At 45.7% G+C, this 21,836-nt stretch overlaps 2 protein-coding genes across 2 annotated transcripts in view; one reads left to right on the top strand and one right to left on the bottom strand.

Annotated features, from left to right (window-relative positions):
- The first annotated feature begins 1,523 nt into the window (after positions 1–1,523).
- On the top strand, positions 1,524–7,309 carry LOC116991060 (Sjoegren syndrome nuclear autoantigen 1 homolog). The gene is made up of 3 exons (XM_033049396.1): positions 1,524–1,530; positions 5,050–5,264; positions 7,050–7,309. Exons 1-3 carry the CDS (start codon positions 1,524–1,526, stop codon positions 7,128–7,130), a joined length of 303 nt encoding a protein of 100 aa, XP_032905287.1. The 3' UTR covers positions 7,131–7,309.
- Positions 7,310–9,664: 2,355 nt separating this feature from the next.
- tprn (taperin) overlaps positions 9,665–21,836 on the bottom strand; it is a 49,143-nt gene continuing 36,971 nt past the window's right edge. Inside the window, exons 2-4 of the mRNA XM_033049159.1 lie at positions 16,114–16,315; positions 13,700–13,827; positions 9,665–12,967 (exon numbers count right to left, since the gene is read on the bottom strand). Coding sequence (XP_032905050.1) covers positions 12,905–12,967; positions 13,700–13,827; positions 16,114–16,315 — 393 coding nt within the window. The 3' untranslated portion in view covers positions 9,665–12,904. The remainder of the gene's footprint in view (positions 12,968–13,699; positions 13,828–16,113; positions 16,316–21,836) is intronic.

Raw genomic sequence — 21,836 nt, 5'->3', positions numbered from 1 at the left:
CTTTACATGGTGTCAGCTAGTTAAACGCGCGCCTCCGTTTACCGGTTTCTTTTTATTTGACCCCTGAGTGCCCAGTGTTGGGTTTCCCTGATATGCATCCTATGCCGTAAGCCATCTCCCCTTGTCTTTGACGCTGACATTGCGGAAGCGATGGGCTACTTTTGTGATGGACTACACTCACTTCGTTAACATTGTGCACCGGAACGACCCCAGCTGCGGTCAAGCCTCACTCCTGCTTAACCTGGCCGGTCCGACGCCATGAAGAGAGCTCAGGCTTTCGTCTACGATCCAGCGGTCCTGGATGACAACGAACCAGCTCGTCGAAGCCAGCTGAATCTGCCGATGACCCGGTATGTCTTTTGCGCAAGTTTGCAGAGATTTGCGACCTGCCCTCCAACCGCATATTGGAGCGGGCTAGGTTTTTCTCACGGAAGCAGCAGCCGGATGAACCTGTCGAGTGTTTCATCGCTGACCTGCACCACCTTGCTCAGCGGTGCCGTTTTGAGACCATGCGAGACCAGCTCACCAGGGACATTCTCGTCACTGGCATGCTCGACCAGAAACTACGTGCTGATTTGGTGCAACGGCCTGACCTAACCCTGACTCAAGCAATGCATGCGTGCCGCATCGCCGAAGTGGTTAACCCTCCGCATGGGCAGAGGGGATCTGACAGCCGAGCCATAAACCTGACTGGCGTTGCAGGACAACGCCGTATGCAGGACAACTTTCGCCCTCCACCGCGGCCCGTTCGTACATCTCGGATCCCGCGCTCTCAGAAGTGTCCCAACTGTAATTATGTCCACCCCACGCAGTCACAGTGCCCAGCTCTTGGAAAATCTTGCAATTTCTGTAAGAAAATGAACCACTTTGCAGCTGCCTGCAGGTCCCGTGGGAATGTGCCCTCAGCTCCCAGACAATTCCTAAACAACCTTCAGCAAGTTGATAGTGAGATGGATTCTCAGTCCTCTGTCGACACTGCCCCCGACTCTGAGCTCAGCTATTCCATGGGAGATGCAAGTGTTTACACTCTCCTCCACAGCCGATCTCGCCTCCCCGATCCATCTGTGCTCATTACCGTGAACAATAAGTCCTTCTCTGCGAAGCTGGATACTGGAGCAAAAGTGAACGTAATGTCAATATCACTGTTTCACAAGATAAGAAATAATGAGCTGTTGACTGCAGATCGCTCTGTTTTGCGTGCCTATGGGGGAGAGGAGCTAACACCTGTGGGGAGGGCGACCTTCCATTGTGTGCTACAGAAATCATCCCGTGACCTGTCGTTCTTTATTCTGTTTATTCTGGATTGCGACTGTGTAACTCTACTGAGCAACCAGGCCTGCCAGGATCTTGGTCTGGTGTCCTTCGACCATACGGTCCACGAGGTGCAAGCAGTGATGGATCCACTATCCGAGTACCCGGACCTGTTCGACGACAAGTTGGGAAAGCTGCCGCTTGTGTATAAAATCGCAACAGACCCCTCCGTGGTGCCTGTGATCCGCCCACCTCACAGAGTGTCGTTCGCCATGAAGGGTAAGGTGGAGGCCATGCTGAAGGATATGGTTAACATGGGAGTGTTGGAGACTGTCAGCGATCCCACCGAATGGGTCTCCACCATGGTCGCCACAATGAGGAAAGGGAAGAATGAAATACGGGTATGCATCAACCCTAAGGACTTGAATCTGGCGATTAAACGGCCCCACTACCCTATGAGGACTGTTGAAGATGTTGCCGCCCAGGTCGGACAAGCCACGGTGTTTTCCATCCTCGATGCCAGGAGTTCATTTTGGCAAATACCCCTGGACAAACGCTCCTCGGACTTGACCACATTCGGCACACCCTTCGGCAGGTTTAAATTTTTGTGGATGCCGTTCGGCATCAACTCCGCCAGTGAGGTATTCCAGCGTTCTATGGAACAATTGTTTGCAGGTCTGCCCTGCGCGATTATTGTGGACGACATTCTGGTCTATGGAAGGGATGTGGCTGAACATGACCGCCATCTCCGACAGATTCTGGACCGCGCACGGCAGATCAATCTAAAGCTGAACCAGTCAAAATGCAGGTTCCGGGTGCCTGAGGTCCCATATGTTGGCCACATTTTCACGGCCCACGGGTTAAAGCCCGACCCGCAAAAGACCAGCGCCATCTCCGAGCTGCCTGCCCCGACTGATGTTACCAGTCTACAGCGCTTCCTGGGTACGGTCAACTATCTGGGCAAGTTTATCCCTGACCTCAGCGAGCTGAGCGCACCCCTGAGACAACTTACTAAAAAGGACATTGCTTGGTCCTGGTTTCCACACCACCAGCAGGCTTTCGACCTACTAAAGAAGAAGCTGATCAGCACACCTACTCTGAAGTTCTTTGATTTACTACGTCCGGTTGTGGTAACGTGCGACGCTTCTCGTTTTGGACTGGGTGCTGCTTGCCTGCAGCCCCATGATGATGGTTCGTTGCAGCCTATCTCCTATGCCTCTAGGACCATGACGGACACAGAGCAGCGCTATGCGCAGATAGAGAAGGAGCTGCTGGCGGTTGTGTTTGCCTGTTCTAAGTTTAAGGACTTCCTCTTTGGCACCAGGTTCACTGTAGAGACGGATCACCAACCCCTGGTGACGATCCTTAACAAGTCTATACACAGCGCTCCAGCCAGGCTACAGCGGATGATGCTGCAGCTACAGCGGTTTGACTTTAAAATCGTCTACAAGAGGGGCACCGAGATGCATGTGGCTGACGCGCTGTCCCGGGCCCCCCGGACCTCCTGCGACCAGCACCCCTTCGAGCAGGCAGACCTACAGGTACTGAACGTGAACTTCGTCCCTTCCAAGCAGCTCCAGTGCCTGGTTGAGCATACCGCTAACGACCCTGACCTGCAACAGCTTGCCGCTGTCATCAAGCGCGGGTGGCCTATCAAACGGACTTCATTGCCTGCTGGCTTTCACCCTTTTTTTCTGGTTCGCGATGAGCTGGTGCTCCGGGACGGCATTATCATCAAGGGACACAAGGTGGTCGTCCCTTTCTCGCTGTACGGTTTGTACTTCAACGCTGCCCATATGGGGCATCCCGGGGCAGATGCCACCATCTCGCATGCCCAGGAACAGTATTATTGGCCGGGCATGGCAAAGTACATCAAGGCCAGGGTGGCCTCCTGTCCGGATTGCAACTCTCTTGCCCCGCATCAGCAGCGACAGCCGCTTCTACAACAGCCTGCCCCTGACATGCCCTGGTCTTCGCTGGCTGCTGATATTTTCGAGTGGCGTGGAAAGCAGTACCTTGTGTTGGTCGACTCTTACTCAAATTGGTTCGAGGTGGACCTTCTCCCTGCCATCACCTCGGAGATGGTGATCAGTAAGCTCCGACGTCATTTCGCCACGTTTGGTTCCCCGGTTCGGTTGCAGACCGACAACGGCCGCCAGTTCACTAGTGCCGAATTTCAAGCTTTCGCTGCGAAGTGGAACTTCAATCATTTCACCAGCAGCCCGGAGTACCCGCAGAGCAATGGAGTGGCTGAACGGGCGGTCCACAGTACAAAGCACCTGCTTGAACAATCCCGTCTCTCCAACGGTGATTTCTATCAGGGTCTGTTGAACCTTCGGAATATTTCCAGGGACAGTACAATGAGATCCCCTGCCCAACGACTCATGTCCCGAGTTATTCGCCCTCCGATGCCGATCGCCCAGCAGTCCCTGATGCCCAAAGTCCTGCAGCCTGCTGCTGTCCAGCAACGGATTGCTCAGAAGCACGAAATCCAGCGCTGCTCGCACGACAAGTCCTGCCGCCCCCTATCCCCACTGCTGCCTGGCCAGGTCGTCCGTTTGCAGACGTCTACCGGCTTCTCCCGACTCGCTACCGTGGTCGGGGTCGACAGTTCGCCACGGTCCTACCTGGTGGATTTTGAGGAGACTATCTACCGGCGCAGCCGCCAGCACCTGTTGGCGGTCAACGAGCCCAAACCACCTCCTGCGGTTCCGTATGCCCCTCCATCGCGTGTCGAGCCTTCCTCCACTAACTTACCCTCTGCTCCCTGCATGCCCCGGTCGGTCCGCTTGCCTCGGTCTCCTCCCCCTGCTCTTCCAGGGTTCGCATCTCCGGCCCTGTCGTCCCCTGTCAGGTCTTCACTCTCCGACTTCTGCTCATTCTACCCCTTCTGCTTCACCTGGTTCACCTGTGCCTCTCGGTTCCCCTTTCAAGCTTGGGTCTCCACCTACCTTCTCTCTCCCTCCTGTTCCTGTCCCTCCTCCTATTCTTTCGGGTGGGGAGGGTGAGGGTGCTGTGCGCACTCGCTCGGGTCGGATTGTCAAACCTCCGGCTCGATACGGAGACTTCGTATAGCTTTGCAGGTACTGTATAACCAACCTGCTATGCCGTAACTTGTTTAATTTGTAAGGGGAAGGATGTAGATGGTTTATGCATGCAACCTATAATGTAGCTACCTCATCACCACTAACCACGCCCCATCATATTAGTATAACTGTGATATCCTCCCTTTGTTTCCTCCCACTTGGTCCCGGGACGCCTGAAGGCTGGATGCAGTCAGTGCTGGGACGTGTGTGCCATGTGCTTTAATAAACACTTAGTAAAGGTTACAGTGTGTCAGGTATCACTCCTTTACATAGGGTAACTAATAACAAGAGAACATAGGTTTACATTTTTTGCACAAAGATAGTGGGTGAATGGAACGAGCTGCCAGATGGAGGTAGTTGAGGCAGGTACAATCACAATGTTTAAAAGTCATTTGGGCAGGTACATAGATAGGACATGTTTAGAGGGATATGGGCCAAATGCAGGCAGGGACTAGTGTAGATGGTGGCATGTTGGTCAGCATGGGCAAGTTGGGCTGAAGGGCCTGATTCCGCACTGTATGACTATGACACTATAAATGGAAGAGGGGAAATGGAGAACAATATAGCTTGTTTCCAGGAAACTCCACACATAGTCCAATTATTCACCCAATTATTTCATGAATGAGTTACTCTATATTGATTCCATATCTCTCAACTCCTGCACCGATTGTCTAACACTCCTATTGGATGTTTAAATTCCTGTGCTAACTAGAGATTGTTCTACCAGGTATTGAGGAATTGTGTACGAAGAGAGAAGAGCTGAACCAGCAAATTCTCCAGGAAGAGGAGGAGAAGAACAGGCTGCAGAACGACATCCGGCTTTTGACAGAGAAACTTGCAAAGGTGAACGAGAGCCTGGCACGCAAGATGGCCACCCGAAACGAATTTGACAGAACGATCGCAGAGACAGAAGCTGCCTATATGAAGGTGAGTACAATCCCCTTCAGATTCTGTTAATTACAATCATATAAAACACTGTAAATCGTCACAGTCTAAGCATTGAACCCGTACAGGAAAACCAAGTCTTTTGTTAAATGTAGAAACAAAGAACTGCAGATGCTGGTTTATACCAAAGGTAGAGACAAAGTGCTGGAGAAACTCAGCAGATTAGGCAGCATCTCTGGAGAAACGAGATAGGTGACACTTCAGGTTGGGATCCTTCATCAGATGAGAAAAGACCTGGACAAATCAGGGCCAGCAACAAATGACCTCAGACAGGGTGGTGCCCTGGTAGGCCAATTGTTGGTTGGAGAAGGAGTGATCTCAAGAGGGATACAATCTTGCAGCTGTGTTGTTCTATCTTTGTGGGGTTGCCTAAACATTTGTGCTTAGGGCAGAATGCTGAAATGGTTATTGACATTTCCAAGGATATCTCTGGGTATTTCTGATGGTGTCCACTGTTCTTTTAATGTAACCCGTGCAAAATTCCTGTTGTCTGTTCAGGTGCGAAGACACACGTGTGAATCAAAAATCTGTGCTTTGTCCTTGGTTAAAATGCCCAAATTTGCCTGGGATTTGATCAGATAACCTGAGGATAAACTGTTTCCTACATGTTGTTGTCATCTTCAGACCGTTAGAACTTAATTCCTTCTTTTATGCCTTAATTATATTAAAATCCTTCGGTGGAATGTTCTCCGTCTTATGCCTGAACCCACTCTAGAACTACAGTAAACTTGCTGTAATGGACCCCTTATAACGGATATTAGTTACAGTGGACGTACCTGCCAATGCCATCCTCTACTGGTACCGCCTCCTCAGCCACCTACTGGCCTGGCTTCCGACACCATCCCTGTCAAGCCTTCTAATGTTTTTGCAGATTCCCCGCTCGCAAGATGCACCAGTGATCCCTTCTTCACCCATCAGCTCACGTTATAGCCTGTTAGGACAGCACTCTGTTCAGGCTGATACCACCAACCGATGTATACAGCAATTCGTTCTTCCCCCGCACAATTAAAGCATGGAATAATCTCCACCCAACTATAGTTACCCAACCCCAACCAGATGCAACTACATTTTAAGTAGCTCTTTCTTCCCAATAACCCTTTCTGGCTTACCACCTCCAGTTTAAATTCCATTTGGAATATTTTGGAGGACCAAGAAACCAAGAACCAAGAACAGGACGCGCTTGGTCACTGTGGGACTCTCTCCCCCTCACCAGCTGTCGCTTTGTCTGCTCCACTCTCCTTCTCCACTGGAGTCGCTGACAGACTCCACCTTGGAAGATGTCGGTGATGGTGAGGGTGGGGGAGGTGGTGGCAGCGGGGAGTGAACAAATTTGATTGCCAGTGGAAGAAGCGGCGGCTGGTGAGGGAAGGGAACCCACAGTGACTGAGTGCGTCCTGTCGATGGCAAGGCCTGTAGAAAACGCTGTCCCCAGGGGCTACAACGTGAGCCACAACAACACGCTGTGTCAACCGGATCGTGCAGCGGGTGTTGGTCTTGCTGGTGCCGGCCGGGGGCATACGGTGAAATGACAAAGTACTGGAGTAACTCAATCAGTCTGAAGAAAGGTCTCGATGTCACCTATCCATGTTCTCCAGAGATGCTGCCTGACCCACTGAGTTACTCCAGCATTTTGTGTATTAACCATCATCAGTTCCCATTTCAAGGCAGAAGAATCAATGTCTAACTCTCCCCTCCATGATCCTACATTTTCTTCCTCGGCACCCGTTAACTGCATTGTTGGTGCACTGTTCCCTTCTGTTTGCACAGATCCTGGAGAGCTCACAGACTTTGCTGACCGTCCTGAAGCGGGAAGCTGGAACCCTGAATCAGGTCAACGACAACAGCTGAGTAGCAGTCCTGGTCTTCTGCAGTCGGCTTCAATCACAACAGTGAGAAATGTGTCATTGGATGCCTCATAAAAGATAACTCTTGTATAGTTTCAAATTACGCCTTTATCAGGGATTCAGGATTACTTAAACACTTGAATTTGTAGTTCTGCTTTATAATAAAGTATACAGATATGAGAAGTTTGGATTATTTAAATATAGTGATTATAATGGATGACTTGAAATCCAATGTTTCCTGTCGTTAATGATAGGAGTGGAGGGATAGTGATTCCTAACCTATAATAATTGTATCATTTGAACTCCTCCGAACAACTCAATGTTGCAAGAAAATGCTACATTTTGAAGAAAATTCATTGCTGGAGAGGTAAAGCTGATGTTCTGGTCGGCACTTGCATTGCATCTTATGCATTGTACTTTGTAACAAACCCCTTGCTGTTCATACGGAAGATGTTGTCAGTGTTCTGGTAGATGCGAAGACCTGGTAACTTCCAGCACCGTGGGTTTATGACTTCTGCAGTCATGTTATTTTGAACAGCAGACAGAACAACTGAGTCCATCCACTTAGTTTTAATAAAAGATTCACACCCTAAGATTGTTGGAAGTATATGAAAAAGGAACAGACAAAAAGAGGACAAAACATGCAAATTAATGGTTTAAAAACATTAACAGGTTGAACTTAAGTGTCTGTTCATTTCTGTGGGACGGACAAATGGGTCATGGGGTCCGTTCCTGTGCCATTCTATGTTTAATGCTGTAAACACAAACATCAAGCTGCAAACACTCCAATACCGCAGACTCCCAAACCCAGCATTAAACACTCCAATATCGCAGTATCCTCAAGCCCGGCATAAAAAAACTCCCCTCTCCCGTGTAGAACCCTCTACATATTGCCAGAGGAAACTCTCCTCAACACATTGACATCAGTGATTAACAATGGGTAAACGTTGGCAGTGTTGCTACGTATAGTGCAGCTGTTCCACAGCTTCAAACGCCTGTATTCATTTCTAACCTCCATTGCAGTCTGTGTGTAGTAAATTTGCCCTTTTGTGAATTACTTCTGGTGTTAGTGAGGTGACAGGAGAATTAGTAGAGGTATTAATTAATAAATATGACAGAATGGGTTACTGAGAAATACTGGGAAGGAGATAGCTCTGAGCTGCTATAAATTGGATGGCTTGACTGGCCTCCTTTGATGTTATATGGAAATATGAACTTAAATGATGTATTCAGTCATATTGATATCGTCACTGAGGATGCGGGCAATTAGATTTATCTCCAAATAAAAATGTTGGACAAATGGCCAGGCAGCAATCTGTGGAAAGAGTTGGTGTCAGCATTTTGGGATAATTTCCATAATTGGAAAAGTTAATAAAGTGCTAGAGTGGGAAAGGGGGGCACAAACTAGAAAGGATTGTGCTGGTTTGAAAAGCTTTAAGGACAATGGTCCGATATAAATGAAGGTTAACAGGAGCAAGTCCTTCACAACCTTGTAGAATGTTTCTACTACCTTGTGGAACCTCGGTAGTAAAGAAAGCAAACGCACTGCTAGCATTTATTTTGAGAGGGCTTGTATACATAAACAGGGATGCAACGCTGAGGCTCTATATGGTGCTGGTCAGGCTGCATTTGGAATATTGTGAGCAATTTTGGGCACCATATCTGAGAAAGGATGTGCTGACTCTGGAGAGAGTCCAGAAGAGGTTTACAAGAATGATCCCAGGAATGAATAGGTTAACATATGATGAGTGTTTGACGGCACTGGACCTGTACTCGCTGAAGTTTAGAAGAATGAGGGGGGGGACCTCATTGAAACGTACAGAATAACGAAAGGCTTGGATAGAGTGGATGTGGAGAGGATGTTTCCACTAGTGGGAGAGTCTAGGACTAGAGAATCATAGAATCAGAATTAAAGGACGTTCTTTTAGGAAGGAGATGAGGAGAATTTCTTTAGTCAGAGGGTGGTGAATCTGGAATTCTTTGCCACAGAAGGCTGTGGAGGCTACAAGTCAGTGGATATATTGAAGGCAGAGATAGATAGATTCTTGATTAGTACGGGTGTCAGAAGTTATGGGGAGAAGGTAGGAGAATAGAGTTAAGAGGGAAAGATAGATCACCCATGATTGAACAGCGGGATAGACTTGATGGGCCGAATGGGGACGGCTGTAATGGAAGCGATGGCTGCAATGGGCCTTTGTAGCCAGCTGCAACTGGGACTGTAAAATGGCACCTCTTGCATACAGACTCTTGGCTGTTCTGCACCTTCTGTACAATCTGAGGGATTGTGCCCATGTACGGTGATAGTCTTGCTGAGCCGTATGCAAAAACATATTTCACTGTACCTTGGTATACGTGATAATAAAGAAACCATTGAAGTCCGAGGCAGGAAATTAACAGTACTAAGTACAGGAATAAAACAAGTTAAATGACAGATCAGCCAGAGTTCAATTCAACACAGTACAGGCAGTAAGTCATGTCCTGTTTGTTTCTTCAGTACTTGAAGGTAAATCTATTTTAGACACTTTTCCACACAAAAACTATTGACAGTGTATTTTTTATTTTAAATCAATCACATCTCTGAAAATCATAAATCATAATGAATATTATTACATCTACAACCAAAAAGTACAAATTTTCTATCAAAATAAGCCCTGCGAATCACTGTAAAGAAAGAAACCTGCAGAGGACGTGTCCTTAATTGAGTTTTTTCTTTAAATAATGTGTTTTCTAAGCATTATCATTCCAGGTGAATGTTGGTACAAACAATGCATTTGGCCTTATGACTGGACGGTGGCAACTTTCAGTTCTTCCTATCAGTTCAATCTCTAAGTGCAAAATTCTACAGTGCATATGGAATTTCATGGAATAAAATGTCTTTCACCTGGCTCTCAGACCTATGATGACGGGCCAGCCAATTTCAGAATCTTTTTGTGTTCATCCCTCTTCTGTTAACGGTTTTTATCAAACGTGGTCATTTATGTCAACGGTCACAGAAGACTGTTTTCAAATGTTCTAGCTACTAATAATATGCTTACGACATTACGATTATAAAATCCTCCTATAATAATGCTGTTAGTTGGTTTGAATGTTTTTGGAGTGTGTCATATGTGGTGTTGAGAGAGATGGTGAAGATTCTTGGGAGTGGTCAGATGGTGTGAGCTCCTTGTGCCTATGGAACTGCACCCAGTTCTCACATAAACCTTACTATAGCTAAACCCCAAACACCTCCATTCATAAATAATTAGAATATATTCAAAATAAGTGGTCAGCATCAAAAACATTAAAATAGACACTAGTTTACGTAGAAATCTTTTGCGAAACAAATCTATGATTACAACATAGTCTAACTTAGTTACCTCTCCAGATTTGTTCTAATTTTCCAGTGTGTTTCGTATCACATTACAAAAACATGGGACTAGAGTAAAGCTCAGAGGGAAGGGTGTCGAGAGCAGAGGTGGATGAGGTGCTGGGCGACAATTGCCTGACCTCGTCCATGTCTGGCTCGTGAACGCTGACTCAGTAACTTGCAGTTAGCTCACACACTCGTTCATCCCCAGGCAGACGTAACACATCCAGTGACTGCGACCTCAGTTTACGTGGATGGTTTGGTAGTAAAGTGTAAGTCGGTAGAGAATAATTCCACACATCTCTCAGTGGTTTTCATACAACTATGACACTGGTTCAACACTGGAACAATTTCCATCCCTGACCACTGCAGATTATCTCTGTGTTCAACAACTACCTTTATCACCCTGACGGAGATGAATCCATCATTATGAATAATAATGCAAGTGCTTTTGGACTCCAAGAACCAAGGCAAAAACTACATGACAATAGCTTCAAATGATCGCTAATAACAGGTTTCTTCGTACACCTCAGCCCAAGCATGACTTAAACCCAGAAAATAAGTTGCATTCTGTCCCAGTGCTTTACATTTCAGCGTGAATAAAGAGATAGATATTTCATGGGCCATTAAATTCCCATACAACATCAGGGCCAACTATACTCCAAAGACCACTCCGTGTTCTATTGCCAAGTCCTGATCTAACATTTTAATCTAGTTTTAATCAGAAAATTATAAAAATCTAGTCTCTCGACTAAACATTTCACTTCCACTTGTAACAGCAGATAATTTCCCTTGAGTCACAAGGAATTTCCTGCAGTTTCCCACTCACAGTTCATCGCCCTGAATTGCATTGAATTAACAATGTTTTCTAACTAATCAAAGTGGAAAGTGAGACAGAAGTAATGCAGCCTACAAACCTAATTTTGCACCTTTCCCACTCCACTCAGAGACAATGCCAAATCCAAACTAAATGTCTTTCTACACACATTTAAGCTGCCATCTGGTTCCTTGGGCTGAGATTAAACCGAATCCTTAGTTTTTCTTTCTAATTTTCTTTTAGGAAATCCAGTAGGCACTGCTGCATCAGAATTATTGGCATTGGGTGCTCTCAGCGCTGCAACATTTCAGAAGACAGTGTAGTTGCCAAGACAATAACGATAGCAGCATGTCCCCTGCCCTCTCCCCATCACACAAGTATAATCCTCTCCACCGTCAGGAAACACAATTTCAGATCCATATTTTGCTTGATTGAAGATTTTCTTTGTAGGATCTGAGAGTGCAATGTCATTCCTAGACTACCCAAGAGGAACTAAATCAACAACAGGAAATATGCAGGTGATGGCATTGAGCTACAGAAAGTCTTTCAATTATTTCTGCCTCAAATAAAACACTCCCGCTGTTATTTATTGCATTTTACATCGGTCCATTTGCACGGACCATTCTACACCTTTTTCAGGTGTATTAGGGCTAAATGGATCCAAAAAGAGAAGAGCTTTGTCCCCGAAGACTGATCATTTGAAACCACACAAATATTTGATGCTTCAGTTCGAGGCATCAACAAATGTTCATTCTGGTAGAACAGCAGCAGCACGCATCCATTCTTGCCCTTGTACATGGAGCAACTCTCTCGCACTATCCTAACTACCCAGTGGATACATGGCACTAAAGACTTTCCATAGAAATCCCATCTTCAATGCAAGGAGTGGTTTGGTGTTCTCAGCCTCCACGCCTCACCAGGAGGTGGTCAGATGCCAAGGTGCCGGGATGGTTCATTACATCATTTAAGACACAGGAAATGAGCATTGAAAATGGAAAGAGTTATACCCATCAGTGGCACAATGCAAATTACAAACTAGAGAAATACATTATATACATAATGTTGCAATGTGAAATGCAACTGCAATCGTCAATGCTAGAAACAGGAACCAGGGTCCCAATACTCAAAGACAAATGTGGTCAAAGCCACAAAACACAGGGTGAAAGTAAAGTCTCCGCTGTAAAGTAGTCAGCATCTTCCAGAAAGAGCTTCACCTTGGTGGTCCCGCCTATCCAGGAATGATTTAGAATCAGGTCAGAGCCCTTAGAGAGCAAGTGCAAAAGTAGCAAATTGGGTGCAGGGGGTAAGAGGTCTCTGTGCTTCAAGGCTGCCACATAAATGCAGCAGTGTGCCACCTGTAATCTGGAGACGACTCCTGGAGGCGCAGCAGAAACTCAAAGGAATGTCAGGAACAAACTGAAGTTCTTTCAAGATTACCCTTGGTCCTGGGACATGCAGTGTGACCTGCATAGCTACAAGGAGACAGGTGAGTTTCTGGAAGGAGTCCTGGCCACACCTCAGATGGCACGTAGCCTGCATGTACCATCCGAACAACTCTTGGCACATTAGTCCCTAAAGAAGCACTGTTACCATCCCGAGATCCACCTGCTTCAGATCAGAAGTACAGCGCTGGTTCACTGCTGTAGTCTGAATGGCGGCTGTTGTCTGTTGGTGTGAGCTGTGGACAAAAGGGAACAAGAGTGAGTGCTGGGGACTAATCAACAACAAGGGTACAGAGAGGAGTTAGTCAAAAGCCATGACATTACTCTGGTTTGATTTCCTTTTACCCTTTTAATCCAGTCCAGATGAAGGGTCCTGACCCAAAACGTCTGTCCGTTTACTTCCACAGATGCTGCCTGACCCACTAGTTCCTTCACTTGTGTGTCGACCCTAACCCTGGTCCTGCATTCATGACATTAAACCCTATTGCCACGTGCTCACCTAGTCCTGTCATTGGTCCATTATACTTTATTGCAGTGGCTGTGCCTCTGCAATAAAGTAATTCAAACAAACAGTCTGAAGATGGGTCCCGCCCAAAACGTCACCCATCCTTTTTCTCCAGAGATGCTGCCGGATCCACTGAGTTACTCCAACACTTCCAGTCTTGTTCTTTAATTCTCTGGACTATTCATCCTTTAAAGCAATTAGACTGTGCAGTGCGGAACGATCTTGAATTATCTCTCCAAATTTAGACAAGCTGATAATGCTCCCTTGGAGGGAGGAGGTCCTTGTGTGTCACCCACCTGATTATAGTTTACAACAGTGCTTTATGTGACACAATAAACACATGCTTCTGGTTTCCTGCTCTCACCCAGGCCGCTCATGTGATCAACCCATGGCTTACACACCTCTGATAACGTAACCATCTTACACCAGTCAGCAGCCGTACTTTGCCACAGAATAAACTCACCATGTTGTCCTCTGTCGTGGATTCTCCACCCTGCATCGAGCTGTCTCGACTGGAAAAGGGTTCATTCAGCTTCTGTTCCTGCCACGTGTCGAAGGGCATCGTGTGTTTAGGCGTGTAACTCGACAGGGCTGCCGAAGGAAACATTATATCAGTAATGGCCACCCAGTGCTAGATTGCTAAGTTGTCGTAAATGATCCCGTGGAGTGCGAGAGATCAGACCACACCTCCACCGACTGGAAATACGTGAATATTTACAGAGCTCAAATGTGGAATAGCACAGAACTGAATCTGTATAAAAGATTTCTGAAGTCATCAAGAGGGATGGCAGAGAACAGCTAGCCCAAGCAGAATATGAGCAGCTCACACCTCAGCAGTATGAACATTGACTTCTCTAACTGCAAGTAACCCTTGCCTTCCCTCTCTCTCCATCCCTCCCCTTCCCGGTTCTCTGACTTGATCTCCATCCCCTGTGTCTCATTTTCACACCTTACATTTCCTTATCTCTGTATCTCCCTCTCCCCTGATTCAGTCCAAAGAAGGGTCTTGACCTGAAACGACACCCATTCCTTCTCTCCAGAGATGCTGCCTGTCCCGCTGAGTTACTCCAGCATTTTGTGTCCATCTTCGGTTCACCTGCAGTTCCTTCCTACACCAAGATCGCCTAGCTAAGGTCTCGACTTCAACCCTTTGATTCATCTTCACTTCTTGCTTCACTGTTTACTTTTGCTATTGTTTCACTTTCAGGATAATTCCATCTGTGTGTCTACAAACTATCTTGCAGTACCTTGTTACAGCCACGAGGTAGAGCTGTAGCACCAGTTCTGCCCAAAACTAATGGAACACATAGGGCCGAAGGCTCGAAGGGCCGAATGGCCTCCTCCTGCACCTATTTTCTATGTTTCTAACACCAACCCTGGCCTTAAGGACATTCCCCATGAAAATAAATACTCAAAGCTCGCAATTCACAAGAAAAATACATTTGTACCGATACACTTAACAAATAATGAACTGTAGTTTTCTAGTAATCCTTCCATGGGATGTAGATTCTGCTGACAAGGCCCGGACATAGTAGTTTGTGAGAGTCAAGGCACATTGTTGGGCACCCAGAACAGACATGGATGGTATCCAATCATCTTTCCTGGAGGACATCACTGAACCAGCTGGAATTTTACAACAGTCTGATAATATCACAATCACTACTCTTCCTACCAGCTTTATATCACAGATTGATTAACAGAATGTCTTTAGCTGCTGCGACTGGAAGTGAGCCCATCCCTCTGGCTCATATATGCAGCTCTCTGGATTAACACCCAATACAATCACTGCGTTACCATTGCCCAGAATGTTTCAAAGTCCTAAGCAAAATGAAGAGCAACAGTAATCAATGTAACTTGGTGAAATGGTTTCTGTTGCAATTGAACAGTAAATTTCCTCCTACACACCCACTTTCATTCGCAAAACCCCAATTACTTCTCCTCTTCCACGTCTACTTCTAATGAAATAGTATTGCATAAAGCAGTCTAATGTTGTAAGCTATTGACAAAGACCTGCATCATCAGATTACATTCCTTGATGAGGTTACTGTGAGTTCCTGATTTATTCTGTTTGCCCGCTTCATCATTCAGCCTCCCTCCCATGGTTGTGACAGCAGCTTCATCACAGACTCCCAGCTTCCTAATCTAGAATGTTGCTTTTGTAAATGTGTACAGCAGTTGTGTTTGATTCACCCTACCAAGGCCAGAAGGATTGCTGTGTAGCTGTGTAAATGTCCCTCAAATGAAAGGCAGGATTAGCGGCAGGATTGTCAAATCAGTCCGCTCGACTCTTCCTTAATAACTGTGATCCAGGAGCGGCATGGTGGCGCAGCAGTAGAGTTGCTGCCTAACAGCGCCATATACCCAGGTTCCATCCTGACTACAGGTGCTGTCTGTACAGGATTTGTACGTTCTCCCCACTGTGTGGGTTTTCTCCGGGATCTCCGATTTCCTCACACACTCCAAAGACGTGCAGGTTTGTAGATTAATTGGCTTGGTAAAAATTGTAAATTGTCCGTAGTGTGTACAGGGTAGAGTTTTGGTAACGCTGGTCGGCGCGGACATGAAGGGCCAAAGAGCCTGTTTCCGCGCAATGTCTCTGAACTGAACTGAACCGAAGATGAGATGGTGTGAAAAGATATAGAAAAGGAAAAAGCACCCATAGTTAGGATGGAACCTGGGACTGGCGCTGTGAGGCTGTAACTACACCCATAGTCAAGATGGAACCTGGGAACTCTGGCGCTGTGAGGCTGCAACTCTACGCTGTGCCGCCATTGAAGTGCCTGTAATGAGAGAGAGCCTTCCACAGTAATTTGGGTAGAGAGATTTCACCAGTGATGAGTGGCCCCACGCCTCATGTGGTGCTGTTTGGACAAGTACCTGAGGTGACGGTGTTGGAGTGCATGGGGCTGCTGGTGGACGTAGGGGAGCTGGTGTAGCTGGGACGCGGGAAGAAGGTGGTCAAGGGTCGCTCCTCCTCATCGTCCTCACTCCCGTCAGAATCATCCTCTTGAATTAGCGAGCTCTCAGATGGGTACTCGAATGTCGTGTGCAGACTAGAATCATTGAACGAAATCTTCATCTGGCAAAAACATTGCAAAAAAGAACATGAATAAACCAGGCACAAACTTCAAACAATGTTCTTCCAAGACAGTTTTAATCAGTTTAAAAAACAGTTTTGACCATCACGGCAGCCTCTGAGAGGAAGTGGGAGGCATGGCTGGTGAAAGATGAGGGGGAGAAGAGTTGTAGCTAGAACCAAGAGAAGTAGCAGGGTGGAAAACAGCTGAGGTGGCAGAGCGGAGAGTTAGTGGTGGGGATACAAGGTCACCCCAGAGCAGGCATTCAGCAAATAGGAACAGCTGATGGAACAGCGAGAGCTGAACGTGAGGGGCAAGAGTGAGCCAGGAGCATGAAGAGCAGGGAGCCAGCACAGTGGCCAAATGGCCCAGAGTCGACTAACACAACAAGGTGGATGGCTGGCTACTGAAAGTAGTTTTCTAAACTTAAGTTAGGATAATGGATTAAACAAACAGGAAGGGAGATAGAACTTGATTTATCAAGCAGTTTAAACTGGGCACAATAGCCGTCATGTGATACGGGTGTGAAAGCATCACACAAGAGGAACAAAACAGCTACATGATGTGAGCTGAAGGAAGTCGCCATTGGTGAGTAGATTACAATTGCGTTTCTTCCTTCTTGTTCAGATGAACAACATGTCTTAACATAATTTATGGCAAGATTATTTTAGTCATAGAGTCCCTAGCATACAGTGTGGAAACAGGCCATTCAGCCCAACATGCCCACATCGACCAGCATGCCCCATCTACGCTAGTCCCAGAGTCACGGAAACAGGCCATTCAGGCCATTCAGACCAATTTTCCCACAGCGACCAACATACCCCAGGTGGAAATGTACATGAACTTGAAAGACTCCGACACAAAGCTGATGCTGCAAAGTCCTGTGATAATTCAGAGTGGCCAAAGAGGAAATGAGGCGTTTCCTCACTCAAGGGCAACCATTTCCAGTTCTCGTGAGAGGAAGCTGTGATAACTTTAATGCAAATTTTTTTTAAAAGAGAGACAGAGAGAGAGAGAGAGAGAGAGAGAGAGAGAGAGAGAGAGAGAGAGAGAGAGAGAGAGAGAGAGAGAGAGAGAGTGTGTGAGTGTGTGTGAGCATGTGAGTGAGAGAAAGAGACGGACAATAGTTTGGTAGTAACCAAATGGGATTCTTCTGCGCGTGTTATTTTTTAGTGACTACCTGAGATGTGGTGTCAGATATTACGTTTCTCATTTGCTGAGTTATCAGTGATTCTTTCAAGAAAATACAGATAACTATTAGGTTATAGGAAACATATACAGTACATGGTAGGGATTGCAGCTCAGTGGTTATGATCTAAAACTCAAAACAGAGGTTATGAATTGAATGTTTATGAACTGGATTCAATAATATGCTATTTTTGTTAGTTCATACATTATTGCGAAGGCCATCATTTGGTTCACTTACATTACTTCCCCACCCATCCAGTAAAGCTGGCTTGTGACTCATGTAATGTGGTTGACCTTTAGTGACTTCTGAAGTGACCCAGCAAGTCACTCAATTGTCATTGGAACTGGGGAGGGATGGGCACCAAACCAAAGGCCTGCCACATTATTCACACAGAACAAAACAACAGGCGTGCAATGAGTTACTGTACTTTTCCATGAAAATCCACAATAAATCTTGCAGAACAGTTCAGTTTCCATGCACACTGACCTTCCTCAACCTGCTTAGAATGGCTCTGTAACAATGGCTCCAGCACAAAATCAAGTATTTGGTTAGGTTAAATGAAGCTTCCTCACAGTGTTCCTGCTCTATGTCACTGAATAAGGAACCATAGAATCACAAAATCTATGACAGAGGTGGCAAACACCCTTAATGTACACGGCAGCCACGAATGCAACCTCCAATGTACTTCCACTCTGTGCACTCCATCAGTGGCTGTCCTGGTACCACTGCACTGTTAGGAAACAATACTCTCTGAGGAATTCACATTCACAGAAACTCAGCCTCATAAAATAAATAAAACCTGCATCTTCAATCATTTGCACGATGTATTGTCACATGCACTGCTCTGCCAGAGAGTTAATCTGTGGTAACACTACCATCTGGCTCAATGCTGCACACACACAGAGCATTTATGCAGTTAAATCTGTTGTCATTTGTTTCTCAAGAATCATATTTTCAGAGCAAAATCATGCTCTAAATTCACCAGAGAGCAATTATGATTCAACTCCATTTGCAGAAGAGTGTAATACTGTGTGTATTAGACATGCATACTCTGCATAAATCACATTACATAATGGGTGAAGACTGTGGAGATTTATCCTCTCTGCATTAACAAGCTCTCTCCAGTATACCCAACACACACGGGGCTGAGCAGATTAACAGAGCACAGTTCCTGCAACAAGCAGACAGACAATATCAAACTACAACTGCCATTGCTCCTTTCTCTCCAAGCACAGCATCAGTTCCAGCTCGATTGTCACATTACCGACATCAGCGTGGTAAAAATAATTGCCGTTCTCATGTCAAAGTAAGTCTAGTTTTATAAAAATGTTATACTTTTCCCTGGATGTTTAACCCATCCCCTTCCCCTGGACTGATTGCAGTCCTGTAGATGGCAGAATGAAATGTGAAGCACTCAGTGTACATCAGTTCCCCACTATCAACCCCTCCCTTAGAGAGCTGGAGTCAATGCTGCAAAATCAAGTCAATCTGGTAGTGCCAGCCATGCTACTGGGGTGATCTGTAAATGTAATCCAGGCAGCAAAGTTAAGTCACGTTGGCTTCAGCTTTATTGAACAGTTGCAGAGAAACTCCCTGCTTCATACTCAATGCCTCAAGTGGCTCATGGTCTTTGCAGAGATTGAGCAGACTTAAACACATGTACAAAACAGGCCGACTACAATGGTGTTAATCTACCTACGACAAACCCAAACAAATTAAAGATCTGCTTCAACTACCTAAACAATCTGAGTCACACAGCAAGGAAACAGGCATTTTGGCCCAACTTGCCCATGCTGACCAAGATGCCTCATCTACACTTGTCCCATCTGGTCCCATCTGCCTGCGTTTGGCCCCATATCCCTCTAAACATTCCTTATCCATGTAATTGTCCAAATGTATTTTACATTTTGATATAGTCCTTGCCTCAACTACCTCCTCTGACAGCTCGTCCATACATCCACCACCCTTTGTGCGAAAAAGTTGCTCATCAGGTTCCTATTAAATCTTCCCCCCTTTCACCTTAAACCTGTGTTCTCTGTGTTATTGGATCCCCTACTCTGGGTAAAAGGCTCTGTGCATATACCTATCTATTCCCCTTGTGATTTTATACATCTCTATACACTTAATGCAATTAAAAATGTAAACACAAAACTGGAGATAGATCAAAATGCTGGAGTAACTCAGCGTGATTCTATCCAGAGATGCTGCATGTCCCCCTGAGTTACTCCAGCATTTTGTGTCTATCGTCGGTGTAAAACAGCATCTGCAGTTCCTTCCTAAACACAAACTAGAATGGTTCCTATTTCACTCACATCAGGAAACTTGCAAAACAGTGTTCAGCACTAAAGTGTTCACTGTTAGTGTACCATCCCAGAGTTTTATTTGTTCACACAAACAAAATACTGAAGATGATCACGTTCACGTAAGTTTTAGTAACATATGACTAAAAATTTTCCCAACTACAATTTTCATCTGCGAAGACCAAATGCAATGCAATCATTTGCACCACACAGGTGTGATTATCAACCACTATTATACTATTAGCTGACTTATAGAAGTGTGTATATTATTTTGAACAACACTTATATAGAATGAGAGAGACCACAAACTATTCCCAATTCAATCTGTTACCTTCTTCCACAGCCCCAACGACAACAAAAAACCTCCTACAAGTGCAAATATCTGTCTTGCAATGAGATGTCGACATCAAGGAAAATTATCTTTGTGCAAAGTGCTGGATTGTGTGCAATCAAGACTAATACAAATTTTTGGTGGTGCTAAATGAGCCGGGAAAACCAATGTGTGTCAACATTTGCAGATCAAAATCAAGGTTGTTGTCATTTGCACCAGTGTGGTGCGGGACAGGTACAATAAAAAGCCTCGCTTGCAGAAGCATCGCAGGTACATAGACTCAGACAAACACACACACAAATAAATTAAACATAAACTACACATATAATTCTCAAAGAAAATAGACGATGCAAACAAAATAACATTTGTTGTAGTGCCTCATGTGGGGGGAGAGCTGTTCCCGTGATGGACTAGGCCGAGTCCACCACCCTCTCTCTGCAGCCTCTCTCTCATGCTCCTACGTGTTGGAATTGTTGCACCAAGCACGATGCAACCAGTCGGGATACCTACACTAGATCTGTGCAATCACAGTATTCGTAGACATTCTGAATCTCTTTAAACTTCTAAGAAAGTCACTGGCAAACCACCTTTGTGATTGTATCTCAGTGCTGGGCCCAGGACTAGTCATCCAAGATTTTAACTCCCTCCAATAAACACTGGCACGTGGTTTCCCCACTTCCCCTTTCTGAAGTCCTGAACCAGTTCCTTGGTCTTGTTGACATTAAATGAGGCACCACTTAGCCAGGGGTTCGATCTCTCTCCTGTACGCTGACAAAGTACATGGTATTATTTGTGCCACTCATACTGTTCACAACCATCTACAGTCAGCAGCAGTCTGTATTCTACTTGACAATGTGCTTCATTGTGAAACCTTCATATTGATACCGTTCATGGAGCAGAAATTAAAGATTTCTGGTGATTTGAGAGTAATCTAAATGTATGGAACATAACAAGACCAACCCTGGGTAGAATTTTAGTTTTGAGGCACGGAAGGCATATTTTCCAATGCTCGATAATGTTGAGAAATATCTCCCCAACTACCTTTCAGGATGCAGTCAAAGTGACCGAGAAATATGAATCGTTGGTGATTCATGTTGCACTGCCTTAAGGAACGGTCCTTCAGCCCGACACTGATGTCCTACATTGCAGTGGAGCTCCAGCAATCCAGTGTCATTGGTGACCTGCGTACTGTGTGGAGTTTGCACGTTCCTGGTTCCTTCCACGTGCTAAATATGTGCTGATTGGTAAGGTAATTGACCAGAGCAAGTTGCCTCTTATGTGGGTGGCTGGTGGGAGAATTAGAGGATAGAGGAGGTGAGAGGGAGAGTTCATGGATGTTTGAGAGAAAAGGTTACAGGAAAAAATAGAAAATATTACATTCAAGGGATAAACAATGGGCCAATAGCCTTTAACCTTGAACCCTTAATAAGCAGGACTCATCAATAACCTGTTCAATGATGCCCAGTTGGGTTTTGTCACTACTACTAAGAGAACTATATTGCAGTGGCAGGGTAAGAATGGCCGGCTTAGACATCACAGCAACACTTGACCAAGAGTAGCATTGAGAATGTCTGACGACCTGGAAATATATCTGTTGCTTCCTCATTACTGCAATGCTGGAACTCCCTCCCCACCGGCATTGTTCCACAAGTTGAAGGGAATGGTTCACCACCAACTTCTCAAATGCAATTAAGGCTGACTTT

This window comes from Amblyraja radiata, chromosome 32 (genome assembly GCF_010909765.2).
Source record: "Amblyraja radiata isolate CabotCenter1 chromosome 32, sAmbRad1.1.pri, whole genome shotgun sequence".
Lineage (NCBI taxonomy): Eukaryota > Metazoa > Chordata > Chondrichthyes > Rajiformes > Rajidae > Amblyraja > Amblyraja radiata.
Note: the sequence above shows the minus strand (reverse complement) of the source record. Positions and strands in the feature narration are given on the sequence as shown.